Here is an 18,788-nt window from a genome sequence, read left to right as displayed (position 1 = left end):
ATGGTCTTCGGCTGTGGTGGTCGCCGCCAAGACTCCGGCGTCCCAGCGCTGATCAAGCTGAAGGTGGGCCTGCAGCAGCAGGGACAGCCGCCCAACGCACACGTGGAACAGGGGGCCACACAAAGCCTCGTCGCCAATGACAAGATCTCCTCACACGAGTAAGAGTATACAAGCTCTTTATTGCATGGACCCCACAGGCACAGCCTCCTCCTCCAGCATCCCTGATCAACCGGCCGCTGTGGAATGTTGACTCCTGAACCGGCATTAACATTCCACAGGCGCCCGGGCACATTACAACACCAGGCTTTTCAAATCCTGCATTTTAAACGTGTAAAGAATAACGAAAGAGTTAATCGAATTTTTATTTTGGTGGGTTGGGCAGATAAGGGTTTGGGGGTCGTGTATAGTTGAATATAGGTAGCTGAGAGGAGGTTGGGGGGGACCCTCCTAAACAAAAAATCGATTAACTTCTTCGTTATATTATACACGTTTAAAATGCAGACTTTGAAATGCATAGAGATGAAAGGACATATCCATAGTTAAGCGACAGCCAAGTGGATTGGGGTTACCAAATCCTTTTAAATAGTTACCCAGTTTGATGCATGCATGGAATTGATCTTAATGCAGTGAGTGAATTAAGTTTATTCGAAAAAATAGATCCATCAAACTTTACAGTATAACAGTATAAACAAGACAGTTCATAATGAGTAAAAGTCTACCATGAGACATTATTTCACAGATACATTTTAAAATAAAGCCACATTATTCCAATTAGTTGATTATCCCCCCAGTCAAAAGATGTTCCCTGTTTCTCAATGCAGTTTTTAAAAAACACAATACACTCCAAGCTACCGATGCTGTCTCCACCCTCATTAAATGAAAAAAAGTCTGGTTTGTAATGTAAGAAATTCTGCTTTCCGGTATCCGGGTTAAGAAGTGTTGACAGGGTTTCTCATACACATGGCAAAAAGCAAGAGGTGATGGAGATCTTCTTTCACTGTATTACAAAACCTACATGCTTGGTCGCCCTGCGTTCCCCCATCCACTTCACAGTAACCCTGTTTACCAGATAAGATTATAACATGCCCTGGTAATTAGATCTCCATCAAATATCAAATGTGGCCATCGAGCAACGATGGATGGAATCTAATAAGTCGGTTTCTCAAGTTCAAGTTGTTCTCTGTCGAGTATACACAGTGGCAGCATATCAGATGCCAATGTGGTAGCCCCATGGTTGGTAATGGTGATTGGATTGCTATAATACATCCCTAGATCAGCCTCCGGCAGGGAATGTCTTATAAAGGCAATCCGCTGAATCATTGGGCCCTTTTTCTCTGAGCCCAAGATGTGGGTTAGAATCAATCTTGTCAATACTGCCTTTTCGTTGTTTCAAATTCTAAACCAGAGTTGAATCAGTCCCAGTCTTAACGTATATCTTCCAGATTAACATTCTGTTAATTGTTTGCAGAATGAGCAGGTATTTTAGAAAGGCGTTTTCGGTAACCATTAGTGGAGAAATATTTCCATATCCCCATATACAAGCTCCATAGAGGGTTTATTGCCTTGGGTTTTGCTTTGTATACCTTTTATCATCATGGGGACTGGTTGAGCTTTATATGCTTTAACAAACGTCTTTATACCTCGTATCGATAGCATCATCCATATTGTCTGTGTCTATGTATGCGCAGACCCATTAAATCCGTGGCAGCATGATAAACCCAGATATACATTGTGGCCACAACCTCCATTTGTTTATAGGCTATCCAAAACAATTGGTGGTTTTGCCTCCATCGTTTTACCGTATTAATCTTTATGCAATAACACAGCAATCACAGGCCATGTTTCCTATATATTTTAACATTTTGATAATCAAAGCACCCCATATATACATGGTATTGCAGCACGTCCCAAGATATTTTAGATCTTGCACCCTCGCTACATATAGTTATTGAATACCTTGCGTATCGCCGATCGCACCTTGGCAGGGAGTGAGTGGAAGCAGGTTTAACCGGTAAAGCAGTTTTAACCGCAGCATCATCTTAAAGGCGCCTATTTTACCCCACTTAATTAGGCATAGCTTGTCCCATCATCTATAGACAGCTCTATATTCTTCACCTTTGTACATACATTCTTCTCCAAGAAACTGGCAAGTCTCTTGGGATAAGGACCCATAGTTGGTTGAACCCATCCTTGGCCCAGCTAAACTGCCCTTAGGTTCCATACCCCGATGCTAAAATAAGTATTTTGGGAAAGCGTGTTTACTTTACAATTAGACAGATCTCTGCATTTTGTAAGGGTGTGAAATAGGCACCTTTAGTGTCGTTCTGGATCTGATTCAAGGACCAATAGGTCATCCGCATACAGAAATACTTTGGAGGTGCAGCTACCACATTCAGTACCTTTTTTTTATCCCAGTTTCCCCCCAGATTAATACATCTAAGATATCAAAATATATATATATATATATATATATATATATATATATATATATATATATATATATGTGTGGCTTTGTGGGGCAAAGTGTTGTTCCTTATACAATTCCACACTGTTTCACCAATCTGAACCAAATTTTGCATAGATACCTGTTGGGACCCTTTGGACATTACTGGCTACATGACATTTGGACACCCCACCCCTTTCCCCAGATTTCAGTAAAAGTTACAATTTGTTTGTGGCTTGCCGAAAAAGCTGTAAACCATGTTCACTGGGAAAGGAAACAAAAAATGTATGAGAGGCGAATGGAGAAGGCAGGTAGCATTCCAGAAGTTTCCACATTTTTGCTGCATCAGGTGAAATTACTTTTCCAGAGAATCTTTTCGAGATGATGGTGCCTGCCGACGAAAGCCATAAACCATGTTCACTGGGAAGGGAAAGAAAACATTTTGTTTCTCAACAATTCCTGACACGAGGAACAAAATTGGCCATCGAAAACCACGTTTCAAGGCCTTAGGATGCATGATTTTCAAGATGTATGCATCGCAACAAACTGCACCACGTCAGGGTAAGGCAGAACAGAGTGTTATGTCTACAGAACCCGTTCAGAGAACGGGTACTTTTGCTAGTAAAAATATAAAAGACAAGGGAGATAGTAGACATCCTTGTGTCCGTCTGAGGTCCTGGAATTGGGCAGGGCTCTCACAGATGGCTTAAAGAATACCAATACTCCTGAGGATGGTTAACAGGTTTTCATTTTGCAAATGAGGCTGAAGCCTGGTGTTTTGTGAGGACAACATGCCACACTAAAGGCCTTCCCTCTCTCGTCTCACATGAGTGCCCCATCACCCTAGCCCAGACTTCCCTATCACCTTGTTGGCAACTAAAGATCGGTAACTCATACTGTCTGGAACACTGAGTATAATGATTGCCTAAAGGTCCGGAATTTAGGTCGCTACTGGCAGTTCATTATGGGCTGTAACTCTCACATAAGCGCCACGGTTCAATCTATTATACCTTTCGACTATTGAGATCAGCTCTTCCATTTATGGCTCCTGCAGATGTCCCAGGCGTGGCTCTCCGGTTAACTCAAATCTAGACCATGTAAGCCACTTTAATAGGCATTCCCAAATATCAGCTTCAACCACTACAAGTAGCCCAAAATGTGGCAGTCAGAATGATTTTCAGGGTTTCGAGGCTGTACAAATGGACTAGCCCACTCGTTCCTTGTTAGCAGGATTTCTTTCTACCAGCCCATGCGATCACTTAGATCAGAGAAGAAAAAAAGTGTTAAGATACCTTCACCCCGCTACGTTCAAAGAGGGGACAGCTTTCTCTTTTTATGGACCTAAACGGTGGAACTCATTGCCTCAGGAATTAAGGAACATCTCTTCCTTATTGCTGTTTTGTAAAGCTCACTAAACCTCACTGGCACATCTCAATCACACAATTTCATACATATACCACTTTCTTTCACATCGAGTACCTCACCTTTACCAAACTACTGTACGCTACGCTCTACTTGTCGTTTCTCCACCTCACCTGAACAACTGACACGCCCCGTTCCGTTCACTCCCATTTATAGTGCCCTTTTGGTGGTTTGGCCTCCCTGCTCCCCTTCCATTGGCTTGACTACTCACCTGGTTCCCTGGGCCAATCTCTACCAGGCTTTTGCCGAGAGTCCGGTTCCACAGTTGTAAGGCTATTAAATGGGTTCCATGTGTTGGTATCCTCGCAATAATATAGCCATACAAAAATATCGCAATATTAAGGCATGGAACCTGCGGGGGAACACCCCCGCAACTCCTACATTATTGTTAAAAGAGCGGGGGATACCCCTGCAATCCCTGCTCCTGAATATTATCCCCCCCAAAAACATTGCCTATGGCCGTTCCAAACGACCATATATACGGCGATAGTTTTGGTGGGGATAATATTGCCTGATATCATTAAATGCCCTTCAGGCCCGCCACTTTTCTCCAACGCGAGTCTGAGTGTTTCGGCATGGCAGCTTGGCATAGTGACTGTTAAGAGTTTGTATTGTTCTGCTGCGAAGTCTTGATGCCGGTGCGTAGCAAGTGATGTTCTGTCAGCTCTAGGTTCCTTCTCTGTCATGGGATGGGTGTTCTGTCTTTCGACAAAATGGTTTCTGTGATTTGTGGTTCTAAAACGGAAGAGCGAGAACCCTGGCCAGCATGGTGTAAACCAGGAATTAGGTGATTGACACTGTACTACCCATTTGCTATCTGCTACATTAGGTAGGGGCAGAGACTGGGGTCCTTCCAACTGATTTCCCAGCCTTTGGGGCAGTATTGGCTCTGGCAAAACTGCTGGTAGGCCTCTTGCCCCAGGTTGAGAGGGTACCTACCCACAGAGGTAACGCCATTCATTTAAAATGGTGGAACAGGTTCAGGAAAGTGGGTCTGAAAAAAGGTTTTTGTAAACCAGAATGAAGAAACCCACAAAAAATGCCATCAAAGGCCTTTACTGCATCAGTGCTAATTGCCGCAACTGGCTTCAGGAGAAGCTATTGTGGAAATGTATCTCAAGTACAATTTCCATGGTGTTGTAACTGCTGCGTCCTGCTGTTTACTTTTATGGATGAGATGTGGCAAAATCGTGCCCAGCAGCAAGGCGTGTATATCTTAGCAAAGAATTTCAACATTTGCATTCACAAGTAAAATTGGTTGGATGTTTGCTCAATCAGTGTGAGGTTTTCCTGTCATGGGGATAAGACTGATGAGAGCCAACCTCATCAACTACATGGTCTCTACTGTCGGCACAATTTGTATTAACAATTGTTGAAGAAATGGGAATCGGACATCCCTAAACGTTTTGATAAAAACTCACTGGTAGCTCTTCTCCTCTAGGGCTATTCCCCACCGGCATCGATTTCATAGACTCCAAAATCATTTCAGTGGTGTGTGCTGGCTCCATGCACCCTGCAGTCAGATGCAGATGCTCTAGCCGCCATGTCCTATCGGTTCAGGTACTCGTAAAAGGCCTTTGTCCTTTGCACTGTACGAGGTACTCCATCTCTCCAGTCCACTATGAGGGGGAAACCTAGACATTCCCTCCCACTGTAATATCTCCTCTGAAGCCTCCAAACTCTTCTCACTGATTTTAAAAAAAAAAACTCTTCTTGTTTTACATTTGGGCCATATATGTTTATGAAAATCAGAGATGTATGCATTGATGACACATATTGCCCCTGGGTGGTCCACTGCCTTCGTGTTAATACTAAATTGTACAATTTACCCCCTCTATATGCTAACCTCCGAGGACTCCCAGTAAAACATGATTTCTGTCGTATAGGTTCTGTTATGTATATACCACTTTTGTTTGCCCAGAAGATGGGTTTCCTGTAGAAACACGCAATGTTATAGCAGAGAGGTTTCTTTTCCTCGTTGTTGGCCTGTTTACTCCCCTACCATTCGAAGGAAGGAGGCTTTAAGTAACTGCCACCTGCTAAATTAACTATACATTTCCCCTGAGCCCAGCATTTGCACGTGGGCTGCTCTGAAGGAGACCCAACTAGTGTAGGTAGTGCACAAAACTTTAAGGGCCTCATCACGAGTTGGGCGGTAACGGCGGCGCTATTTGCGCCAGTGCTAATAGCCCTACCGCCAACCCCCCCGGCGCTATTAGCGCCGGATCAGGGGTTTGGCGGAACGGTTATTGCCCATTCCCCATTGGGCCCATTCAGAAATTCCTCATTCCCCATTGGGCCCAATGGGGAAAATTCACGCTATTACCGCTGGTAGATTTCCCGCGGGCGGTAATCGTGCCGAAAATCGGCAAATTTGCCGTGGATTTCCCCCCAGCTTAGAGCTGGGGAGAAATCCACCAAAGCCATGATCTGGTGGACCCTTAAATGCGGCGGTAATAGCTCTACCGCCGCATTTAACGGTTGCCGCCAAACTTGTGATGAGGGCCCAAGTCTTTTCAAGCAGTTAGTAGTATAATCCTGATGGTCACACTTTAGATGGGAGTAGTACTGAATGGGGATAAAAGGGGAGGAAGGAAACAAACGTAATATGTACAACATTAGTTTCCCATAACTTGAACTTAAAAATCCCCCCATGACTATATGACTAGAAATTAATAAAGTCATAAACGCCAACAAAAAATGAAACCAAGTATAAACCAACCTTGCAGACCATGCGATCAATTAACCGAGAACTGCCCCATCCTCCTCGACGCTCGTACATTTAAATGGTATGGATCAGCTATTTGATCCCCTCCTCCTCCTTCTGGGACTGTCATTGTCACCAAATTCGGTTAAACATTACAACCAACACAGTGAAATTGGGACCCAGGCCAGAGTATGAGGATACAGTTCAAGGGACACGCCGACCCAAGTGTTGGCCAACTTGTATGTCGCCCAATAAGTGGCCCTGTAAATATACATAAAATGTGAAAGAAGCCTGCTGCTCTAGCTTGTTTATTCTACAAATAGTAGCATCTCTTCAGTCTTGGACCCTCCAGAAGCACAATCTGCCCTGGGTCTCAGAGTATGTGCATAAGAAGTCTTGTGAGTGGAAGATGAGGGGTGCAGGGTCCACCCTGGAGAGGTGCCTCCTGGACACAGCATGCCTTTTTGATGAGGGAATCCCCATTTGCCGGTGTGTTGCATTCCTCCACTATGCACACTAGGACCATACCTGTGGTTTCCCCGGTGCCGCAGATGTTTAGGGCTTACTGTGAAGGCATCAAGAAGTAGATGAAGACAACTGTGTAAAGACTTTGTCACAAACCTTTATTTAAATATAAAGATGGGTGGAAAAAGACCTACTTTTCCTATGCTAAGGGGGGACTTCCCTACCTAACTGAAACTAATGATAGTCTATACTATACTTTCCCTCACAACTACTTAAATACAATGTGTAGGGATGTCCGCATCAAAATAAGTGTTGAAATAAATGTTCAGAGCTTCTTCAAGCTCTTGGTTGGAAAAGGGGTTTTCCCTTCCTCAAAATTCAGGATAGTTCACTTTGTCAAAAAGAGGGGTTCCCTTCCGAAGCTTTCAAGTCTCTCAATGTTCCAAAACAACACAATTTCTTGGGACGCTTCACAGCTTTCTGGCGGAGTTGCCTTTCATCAAGTTCACCAATATCACAAAGTTTGCTTCCTTAATTTCAGCTCAACCAAGTTCTCCTTGACAGTCAAACAGAAGCATTGGGGTGAGTCAAGTCTCTTTTCCTTTAGATGGGTGTATTCAGTCTAGGTGCAGTTGTCAGACCACGTGGTCCACCCATTACAGGTCACGCAACCGACACACCTTACTTGCTGCTTTCCTCTGTTTCAGCTTCACAGTGGTATTAGGTTTATCCTCTTGCAACCATTCACTTGTTATACTTTCAAATGTTATTAAAGCTTTCACAGTTCTTGATATTTTTATAGCATTTGCCAATGTTTGTTTTCTTTAATTTTCATAATTCACAGTTCCTTTATATCGGGGAATATCACCAACTGCCTTCAATCCAATTGGTATTCAATCACACTTGCTTTCTTTCGGTTCGGTCTTCAGAATAAAAGGTTTAGTTTCAGTCACTTTAAACCCATTATTATCAAATTCCCAGTACACTCTCCTGTACCCTGCTCACAGGCATTTTCACATGTTCAAAACTTCTGTTTACCCTGGGTCTCTCTTGGCCTTTTCAATCTCGTCTTATTCACAGTTCGGTATTCATAAAAAGAACCCTTTCATTCAATTTTCTCAGCCTTTTGGCTATCGTACTGTCAAAAGTCTTTAATTCGAACTGAACTAGCATTCACACTGCCTAAAAGTTACTTCGCTCACTCGTGAGCGATCTGACCTGCAGAAACCATGCCGTTCACCCCACAGTGTCCCGGAGTCATTCAGACTGCTTTGACTCACTGAGTATGCTGTCTCTGGGTGTTGCACTCCACGTCAGCAGGCTCTCTGTGGCTGTCGCTGCTCCCGGTTCGGCACGCCACGGTTTCAGGATCTCTGCTGCCCGGTTGTTCGGAGAAGGAATCCCTCTGACTCCAGGAAGTCCGCAGACCAGTTCTGCTGTCGGAGACCTTTCGAATGCTCCTGCCACAATCCGCTTCCGCTGCAACGAATCTGCAGCTCCTGGGCACTTCAAGCATGCATCGCCCTGGTTTCACCTCCGGTTTCTCCTGCAAGCGTTTCACAGATAATCTCTCTGGAGATCTGCTAGGCAAACTACCAGGAAAACTCCCAGGCAATCTCATTAGGCTCACCTGAGCGGGCCATTTATACCGACCTCCTTGGCGCCAGGTGCAGGAAAAGTTCCTCTGCTGCATAACAGTCTTGGTACTCGGCATCCCTCTTCCTCATTCCAGTACCAGAGTGGTGTTTGTGTATGTCTTTGTTAATAAAGAAAGGTTGTATGCCTCTAGGTTGCCTCTTCCTTGTCTCAGTACCTGACTGGTGTGTATTGGGAGAGTGTTTTCTAGACAAATGGGGAAGCGGTTGGTAATACCCAATAAAAGCCTCAGGAACATTTGACTCCTTATAAAAGGGAAATTGGGGATACTGCATCTCAAGCAAGGGTGCTTCATCCCCACTCACCAAGTTGCTTCAACCCAGGTGATCCTCCCTCGCATATCCACCCCCCGGGTCAGGATCCAAAAGCAACCGCCTTTCCCTGGCCCCTGGGAGGAGGATATAGTGGGGAAAGAAGTGAGGACATCCTCAGATTCCTCACTTCTCATGATCTGTGAAGGAGTGATTCCTGTCACTTGCATCACGATTGCAGGATACACCATGTAGTAAAGGGTTTTCTTTGTTTTAGCTTTCTGCTTTGCCTCATTAATTAGCTTTTTTTGGTCAACCACCTCTTTCCCGTAGTGATTTAAGAAAATCACTGTGCAGTTGTCGCCCACGTCACATTCTATTGATCCCATGTCAATTTAATAATCCTTTCCTTCTTAAAGATATTCTAAAAATCTGACTATGCTCTCAGTGGTTGCCCAGGGGGTGGGTTTATGGGCCCAGATATGGTAAACACACTCAAACGTCTTCCTTAGGAAAAGCTCAAGAAGCCATGGGAGAAATGTATTTGCAGATAATCAACCAGTCATGCTTTTTCAATTATTATAATGTTGGACCTCCTTGAATAATTATCATTCTCTGCATTTCTTTAGTTCACTAGTCTTAGCTTTAGGGTCAGCGGAGCCAAACATTTCTCCAGGATTGTGACCCTATCTTCAGAGTCAGACATTCTCCCCTCGAGACCCTCAATCCGATATCTCGATCTGAAGGCTGTGAACCAAAGGCCAACCTTGCAGATTCCGGGCCGAGAAGGCGGCACACGCAATGTTGGCTTCTTGTCACATCCCTCTTCAGCCCCCTCCTCTGCACTCCGCCTCGCTGTGCGGCACCCTCCACCGTCCTCCCCGACTTACCTGCTGCAGGCTCTGTCTGCTGCCTTCTGGCGGTCTGGACACCGCGACCCTGGTAGCCAGACACACAGCATGCTGCACTCTTGTGCGCATCCTTTGGTGCCTCGGGTTATGGCCTCTAGACTTGTCTTAGCTAGTGAGATTTCCACTTCGGGTCCACTGGATGGCAACATCAGAAAACAAGCCTTAGTTGATAACTTTCAGCCCTTTATAATCAGTAGTCATGATACAGGGGCACACCCAGGGGAAGAAAAGGAGAGACCGCTATGCGGGTACTGCTTTGCAACTATTAAGCCTATGGAAGGTAGCAGATGCATTTTACCAACAGGCGGCTCATAAGAGTCCAGGACTGCACATATTTCTGGTGGATCTGTTGACACGACGTCCCGCTTGTATCTATTGTGATGAATTGAAAGCTTCACTGTTGTGGGATTCGGATAGATGGAAAAAGTCAACATGGGTTCCTATCTTTAAACAAGCACTGTGAATAGTTTGGGCTTTTGTGTAGGCATGGGAAAGGCACTTGCCAGGCACAGCCGCAGTGGTATTATCTAGCCATTGATGGAAGCAGGCGCAAAATGGTGCAAGTACCTGGGCATCTAATAGCAATGCCTGGCAAATTGCAATACTTATACACAAGCCCAAACTGTTTGCTTTGCCAATGCTTGTTTCTAACAGGACTTCAGTGAAGGACACGCACAGTGCCTTATACATCTAGTGGCTGAAGGCACACCTGGTTTAGAGCGTTTACAACTCCAATTAAGTCATTAACTCTCAGAAGACTGCTTTCAAAAACACCGGCAGGCATTTGGAGCTCAACGTTTGATGGTAAGGCTTTTTTAAAGTGAGCTCAAAGACTTCCCATGAGGAGGTGTTTTGTGCAGGGAGGGGAAGAAACTGGGTGGGGATGGCCATGGGCAGTCAATGGGTGGACACATAACTAAACAACACCTACATTCTGTGTGTCCCTCCTCATATGATATCCCCCCCCCATATGTACCCTAATGAAATAGTTTTGGCTTATAAGTGTTGCAAGCGACGTCAATACCTAGTAGTAGACCAAACTAAAAATGGCATGCATGCTACCACCTCGTCTGTCTTCTGGATGACTCTGCAAGGATTGGGTGGCTGGTAATGGAACACCTTCATTCTAGACAATGCTATATATGAATGTAGGGACGGCGTGGTGCAGTGGCTCAATTCCTGAATATCTATATATACTAAATAACTGTCAGGTGATGAACGGGGCTCCTTTACTAGTCCTTGTTGGGCTTAAGCGGGGCCTCGACTGTGTCGTCTGGGTAACATTAGCCACAGTGGGATGGATGGTATGCTAATTGCACTCCTGAAACTTTACGCACACGGATATAAGGGCAAGGGTAATATTTGGCCTTTGCCATTTAACTGTGACTGGAGGGGCAGGCAGGGCAGTGCCCATAACCGTCTTCTGTTTAGCTTATACATTAATATCGGTGGGGAAGATCGGCTGTTCTGGGACATCTTGCGATGCACTGCAACCCCACCCCCTCATTGACTCCCACATCTAAGGACTGCACCCTGGGGCCATACTTTCCAACACAGGCACTACCCACCATGGTTTTTTCTGGTGGCATGAAGCCAGACCCCAGCTGGTTACACGTTGATGTGACCTGCTCACCCAGTAGAAGAGCTCCTTGGTGCTATTTAGTTAGAGCATTGGGCACTAACCAGAGGCATCCTCAAAAGTTGTATCTTGAGGCCTAGTTCATGTTGAACACATGCAACAGCGGCTAGGAGCATTAAATGCTGGAAATACTTTTCCATATTTTGCCAATGACAACAGTCTGAAAGGGGCCCCTAGGGGGCCCTGACGTCTATGGAAACAAGGCGAGTCACCACACACAATAGAGACGCCAGACACGAGGTTGTATTCCCAAAGCTAGGGTTTTATTGCAAAGCAAAAGTCTCAGTTGGCCAACTCTGTCTCGACGCCCTGTGACGTGTATCTCTAGACCTCGTGGGACGCAAGAGAGCGAATTACGTACATCAGTTACATATATACAAAATGCATATCAAACAATCAGCTATGTCATGGTTAACATCCCTCTTCATTGGGTTTCTTTGAACCTGGACATCTCTGGCCACTAGGACACCTTCAAACATCTATTCTAGTAACAATTTGCAATTTGTGAGTGCGTAGGCATCTTTTGGTTATTGAATAGAACATTGCGCTTCTGTTCTTGGAAGCGAGCTACATGCAGAGGGGGTTACATTCCGGACCTTGCTATCTATCAGGTGCTATTCGCGTCCTGGGAGCCGACATGCTCTTAGCGGGCTCAGCAAGGGGGGGCCGTTAGAAAAGCATAATTTAAGCCTTTGGCAGTATTATTCTAACATATTCTACCATATAACGAGACTGGCTGGCAGCTGTAAAATGATTAAATGCCCTGCGGCTCTGCTTCAAGGCTACATTAAGGAGGGAGCCGGGCATTCTTCCTGGCGCTGCCTACGTTTGTGTTTCAGCGAAACTCTTGTTATCCTCTCGGCCCTGTGGCCTTGTCCTTTTCATATACAGACAGCATTGTTCCTCAGTCGAGCAGTGGAAGCGAAAAATATACTGCGAAGCAATAGGAACAGAAAGCAATGAGCAATGGTTAGAAAACAAAATGGCGATTCTTGTTACATCAAAATGGCTGTTCATTAGAACACTCGAAAACCTATATTCTGTCATATCGTGCATGAGGCGGTTGGCCCACGGCCACCAAAATACGTTTGCGGTCTCGAATTAGATTTCTAGACTGACAAGTCGGGCTATTCCCAATGGCACCACCCTTTGTTCCTAAAAGTCGGCTTGTCCCAAAAACACAAATAAATAATGTGAGGTAGAGATATCCCTGTCAGCAAGGCACAGGTGAAGCTGCCAGGTTTTGGCTTGGTTACTGTTTGTTCAGGAGTGAAGCATTCACATGAAGTGTGTGTAAATTGCTTCTGGAGGAATCATGCTATGTTGTCACCTTAGTGGGTGAGGCTTGAGGTGCACTGGTAACATGAGTTTGCAGGAATATGTGGAGTCCCTCAAGGCTCTACCCACTCTCCCCTGCTCTTCCATACTTACCCATGGCCCTAAGCATGACTGTTTGAAGGATGAGTTTAGGGTTTGAAATGTTTAGAGTTTCAAATGTATGCCAATGACGCTCAATTACTAGTCATGCTGTAATTGGGGAGAGATAATTGAGAGATAACTAAGCATTAGCTTTCCTATCTCTTTTTCCAGTAAGACCCGAATCGGTTTATGGAGGTTTGCAGTTAACTTGGTCAAAGATCATTCATTACCTGTACTGCTTAAGATTTACAATGCCAAATAGCATCACATGGTAGTGAGTTCAGGGGCTGTGCTGAACCCGCCTTCCTCCAGATACAGGCGCATTATTGTCTGCACACAATTCTAGGGGTGGGCCTGGGCGCACCTATCTATATTCGCACCAGGAGGTTGGCTTGTTTTATCGTGAGGATGAAATCCAGCCCAAGCACCTATTATTCTGGGCCTAACTGTAGATGAATGAACATCTTGCACTTACCCAGAGCCTTGTAAGGGGATTGTGTAAAGCGTTCCATGGCTTACCTGTATTCATGAAGCAAGCTGCACAGGCATGGAAGGTCTCTGAAATGTGTAAGCCTTCAGTCAGAGCTTAGCTGCTGAAAACTAATTTCGGGATGGAGCTTTACCAAAAGACAATCTCGAATAGTAGGACTCCAAATCGGTTTACATGTTTTTTGGCTCAGTGAGCTCGCCTTTTTGTGTATTACAGGCACTTAGTTAAAACGCTGTAGCCCTTTGAGCAATATCTGATCTTTACCAGGATTAACATCAAGCATTTTTGCTGGAGGGTTTTCCTCCACCTTCCCTCCAAACCAATAGTTCGGCTGTGTGGTAATGCGGCAGTAATGCAGTGGTAACTCCATTACCACTGCATCACCATCGTTTTTGGCCACACCACCAAACTCATAATGAGGACCTTAGTTTTTAGCAGAACCAGATATATTTTCACAGTACAAAACAATGTTGTGAATTATTTCAATGTCATATTATCTATTAGTAGCACAGTGATCTAATTATTATGTATTGTTTAGTAGTGGGGGGAGGAGGCAGCTCAGATGGTTACTCATGTTTCTTCTTTATCTTTTCATGATGAAATGTTATTTGCTTTCATGAAGCTGTTTTTGTACCTAAAGCTTATGTTGATTTGTTTGGGTTGCTGTATTCCCAGAACAATATTGTTCTCACCATAATGGGTGCACTACGAGTGTTGGGTTTATGTGTGCCATTACGTTTTTCTCTTTTGTCTTAAGCTGCAAAGGGCAACTTGACAGAGGAAGAGAAACCGTTAGGAATCAGCCTTGTTCTGACCATCGGCAGTGTGCTCCTGTCAGTGTACTTCCTGGTATGGGAAACCTACATCCTCAGGGCAGACCTTATCATCAATGCTCTTCTGCTGGGTCTCTATGGATTGGAGATGATCCTGGAACTCTTCGCAATTGCTGCATTTGTCCGCTAACAGAAGAGATTGCACTGACCCCAGGGAGAGTGCAACTGTCTGACGTTGTTAGCAGCAAGAACTTTGCAAATCCTAAGGTCACATGTTCAGTGGCATTCCTGGTCAGTTTCTGATCAAAATGGGATTGATCATCTCTACGTGCAGAAACCTTCTGAGCTGTTGTAAATATGAAGATGTACATCCCACCATGGTATGATATTGTGACAACCTTCCATGGCCTAAGTATGGACCAAATCATGGCTAATTAATACTTATTTGTTATTAATCATCAATATGTACATTATGACACCTGTTGACAAGCAAAATGTTCCTTCTAAAATGTACGCATTACCTGTGTTTTTTAAAATATATGTATTTATAATGAATGATCTCCGTTTTTTAGATTCAAAAAGAATCCTGCTTATAAGAGCTAAACACCATCATAAAGCATACACATGTACCGAAGAAATGTTATCAGTCTGATTTGTGTTATCCAGCTGCTTTAGCGTCTTGTGAGTTTGCAGGCCTCCATTACAGTTCGCCTTTCCATATAGCTAAAGATTTCAGAGCAAGGGATGAACATTGGCCTAAAACATAATCCATGTCTGAATCGCTATATGCACATTTCTCACTTTTTTCCATTCTTGTACGTTTTTACCTTGTAATGATCCATTTAAAATAGGGTTACATGTTTTTTGGGTTTTATAAGAATACAGATGTAGGCTTGAAAATAGAGAAAGTGCACCTGTCAGCAACAGTATGGTTTCATAAGTATACCCCTGGGCAGTGTTGTAAGGTCAGGACATGGTCTTACATTCCTGTCAAGTAGGAAAAGCCAATGATTGATATCTGGAAATGTTCAGAATGGTTATTATTTGTGGAATTCAGGGTCAGAAAAATATTTGTGAGCCAAAAGAAATTCATGATACAAATAAGGAGTTCAACTAGAGCATTACATTATCTACCTTGCATCCCTTTTAAAGTGGAGCTCGGATATTATTTGCCCTGTGATGTCGCTGAGGTAGGGAACATTTGAGTTAATCGTAATTATGCTGCTGTTTTCCTTTATGCAGCACTGGAGTAAAAGCTGGTTTGTAACCCATTTTGATGCTCTCATAGCATTTGTTTCCATTTAGTGGATGAGGCAAACTGCAAGAATTCTAGTAGATTTATCAACACTAAAACTTCATTTGTGGATGCAACATGTTAAGATTACAATGGTATACCTGCATTATCTAATGTAGACTATTTTTAAGGATAATATTACACAAGTCCCTTGTGGGATCTACTGAATTTTTGTTTGTCGTGAATCCTCTTTATAGAGATGGCGGTGGACCATCATGCTGTTATTCATATAGGTTTATTTTGTTTGCTTTTGCTTTGTCTCCTAGGGAAGGTCTCAATGATGGTTGGAAGACATATGCATTAGTGCAGACAGACTATGCCATCTTTTGTAGCTCGGTTGCAATTCTTGCTAGCGGTGATCCTGGCCTTTAAATCTCCTTATCTAGCTCTGATAAGAACATGACCGGAGTCACAGCAGCACTTGACCATGCCCTTTCTTTTTAATAGAGTATTGGCTTTTGCATAAACAAACTGGTCATATTGGTAAAAACTTATTATTATTAGGGGACCTAAACTTAGGCTACAACGACCCAAAAGATGCACATGCATCAAGTGTGGCAAATATCCTAATAGAACAAGGCTTTACCCAGAAATTGCTCCACCCGTCACATACTGAAGGAAGAACTTTGGACTGGGTAGCAGACCATAATTGTAATGCTACTATCTCCTCCCTATTCCCCAAGATATGGTCGGATCATTACCTTATAACCTTTACCTTAGCCACTGAAAACTAATTTCCTTGCCCGTATCGCCAGCTCCACCTATTCCCACTCGGAACAAAAAGAATATTACCTGTGACAACTTACTTCCTCTTCTCCTCCCTACACTTAATGCTATCCCGGAAAATCTGGAACCTGATGTATTGGTCAGGGAATATAATCACATCATTACCACCTACCTAGACTCAATAGCACCATTCAATTAAGACCAAGCAAACCCAAGCCCATCTTAATTCTTGGTACACACCTTATCTTAAAACACTACGTACCAAAAAAAGGCAATGCGAGGTATCCTGGAAAGCACAACCGTCCAAAGAAAATGAGACTAATCTCAGCTCCATTACAGCTTTATACAAACATGAAATACTCCTAGCCAAACGCGAAACCTTCAATGCTAGAATATCCCAAGCTAACTCTAGTATGAAGGAACTCTTTGTCATCCTTAAAGAGCTTGAATCCCCTATCCCAGTGCCAGACAACTATATAAAGGATAGACTTAGGTGCTCGAACATACAGCAAGCACTTGCCAACTAAGGTACAACTCTACAAATAAAAATGTCTACGAAAAAGACTTCCTTAACCAGCAACATGCCTAATAGAAGCACACTAGATCCGTCCAATAACACTGTCAAACCTTCCAGCTTCAAGTTCTCTAAAGTCACCATAATTGAAACTGAAAAAACTATATCATCACTCAAACCCTCTAATTGGCAGGGTGATCAATGCCCTGCCCAACTCATAAAGGATGCAGCCAGAGATCTGGCACCCTCTATTACAAAACTCATCAATGCGTCATTCACGTCCAATACTATCCCATGTAACCTTAAGGAATCTTGGGTGCTCCCACTATTAAAAAAAAAACAGACTCGAGACCCTTTGATTCCTACTAACTACTGACCAATTACTACGGTGCCATTTCTCTTGAAAATCTTAGACAAAATGGCCTACTCACAAATACAAAAACACTTGGAAACTAACTCCGTACTAGGAGCAAGGCAATCAGGTTTTCGGCTTCAGCATGAGACCGAAACACCGCTATTAGACTTGAAGGCCCAGATTGATGAACTTGAGGACAAAGGGGAATCAGCCCTTCTTCTCCTCTTGGACTTATCGCCCGCATTTGACCTGGTCTATCACCAGGTCCTATGTAGCTATTTGAATTTGGCGGCATACTTTTCAACAGAAGCCATAGCGTGGATATGATCCTTTCTAAGTGATCGTACTATGGGAGTCTTCTCACCTAAGGCTGCAGCCGAACCCATCCCGATCACGTGCGGAGTGCCCCAAGGATCCTGTATCTCACCCACCCTTTACAGCATCTTTACCCAAGCCCTGGATCATCTGGGTATCACCTACACCAATTATGCAGATGATACCCAGATCCTCCTACCTCTTACTGGTGATTACGACAAGGATTTGGCCTTGGTGAACAAGGAATATCTCATCATCCAGGCATGGATGGCGACACATGGACTATGCCTGAATGGTGATAAGACGGAGATCATTATCCTGGGTACCCCCTCGACCCTCAAAAAACTTTGCCCCAAATACTCAGCCTTTAACATGAACCATAACATAATCACCGTTGCTAAGGAGGTAAAAACCTTGGGGTTCTACTTGGATTCCACTCTCTCCTTCAACAAACAGGTTAACGCCATAGGTCGGCCGCGGCTTACACCGGCAAACTGATTAGAGCTGGTAAAGCTTTTCTCTTCAATGCTAGCTGCATCACCCTTGCCAGAGCACTTATCTTATCAAAGCTCGACTACTGCAACGCCTTATACATTGGGGCGAACAATCAAATTAGCAATAAAATAAAATTCCTGCAAAACAATACTCTCAGAGCTGCACTTGGAATTGCAAGGAGAGAACACATCTCGGAGATAAGAGCCAACAACTGGCTGTCCACACATGACAAAATTAAACTAAAAGTTGCCTCTCTCATGCATAAATGCCTGAACAAGGCAGCACCACGTTAACCTATCGGATAGAATTGTCACGAAACCTGCAACAAGAACAACCAGACTCTCTAATACGAATTGCCTTCTGATTCCCAGATTTAGGCTTACCAGAGTTGGAGGCAGTAGTTTCCAGGTCAAGGCAGCCCAACTATGGAACTCGCTACCCTCCCACCTAAGAGTAGAGCATTCGTACCTAAAATTCTGTCTGTGCCTTATAAAGTGTCTTAAAGACACAGACATCTAGTTTGACCCATGACGCCTCTACGTACTGGCCCATTACCCCATACACATCCCAGTACTGGCTACCGACTGTTTGCTATTCTCTACAGACCACTAACCTATGAACTGATTCCACATGCCCGTTCTTAGCCCAAAGCCGAATCTCAGGTTTTAGCCTTTAGCCTGAATCTCATGTATGTAAATATCCTGTATATATATATATATCTGCCTTTGTGTAACCATATTGCATAATGTAAATGTATATCTTATATGTAACTAAGCTGTGAGTGATCTTATGCAATGCGCCCTTATACCCCTGGGTCTGGTGTGCAATAGAAGTAATAAAACAAACAAACAATGCATATGATGTGTTCTCCTGTATTACGAACTAGGACATTCAACTGTTCAAGTGTAGAGCG

The 18,788-nt window shown here is 43.9% G+C and overlaps 1 protein-coding gene across 1 annotated transcript in view; it reads left to right on the top strand.

Annotated features, from left to right (window-relative positions):
* Positions 1 to 14,731, top strand: part of TMEM80 (transmembrane protein 80) — a 140,386-nt gene extending 125,655 nt beyond the window's left edge. Inside the window, exon 5 of the mRNA XM_069624039.1 lies at positions 14,161 to 14,731. Within this exon, the coding sequence (XP_069480140.1) occupies positions 14,161 to 14,366 (206 nt within the window). The 3' untranslated portion in view covers positions 14,367 to 14,731. The remainder of the gene's footprint in view (positions 1 to 14,160) is intronic.
* The last annotated feature ends 4,057 nt before the right edge of the window (positions 14,732 to 18,788 follow it).

The sequence above is a fragment of the Ambystoma mexicanum genome, chromosome 11 (assembly GCF_040938575.1).
Source record: "Ambystoma mexicanum isolate Mex_15411 chromosome 11, UKY_AmexF1_1, whole genome shotgun sequence".
Classification (NCBI taxonomy): domain Eukaryota; kingdom Metazoa; phylum Chordata; class Amphibia; order Caudata; family Ambystomatidae; genus Ambystoma; species Ambystoma mexicanum.
The sequence above is the reverse complement of the archived record's forward strand: the minus strand, read 5'-3'. Positions and strand labels throughout refer to the sequence as shown.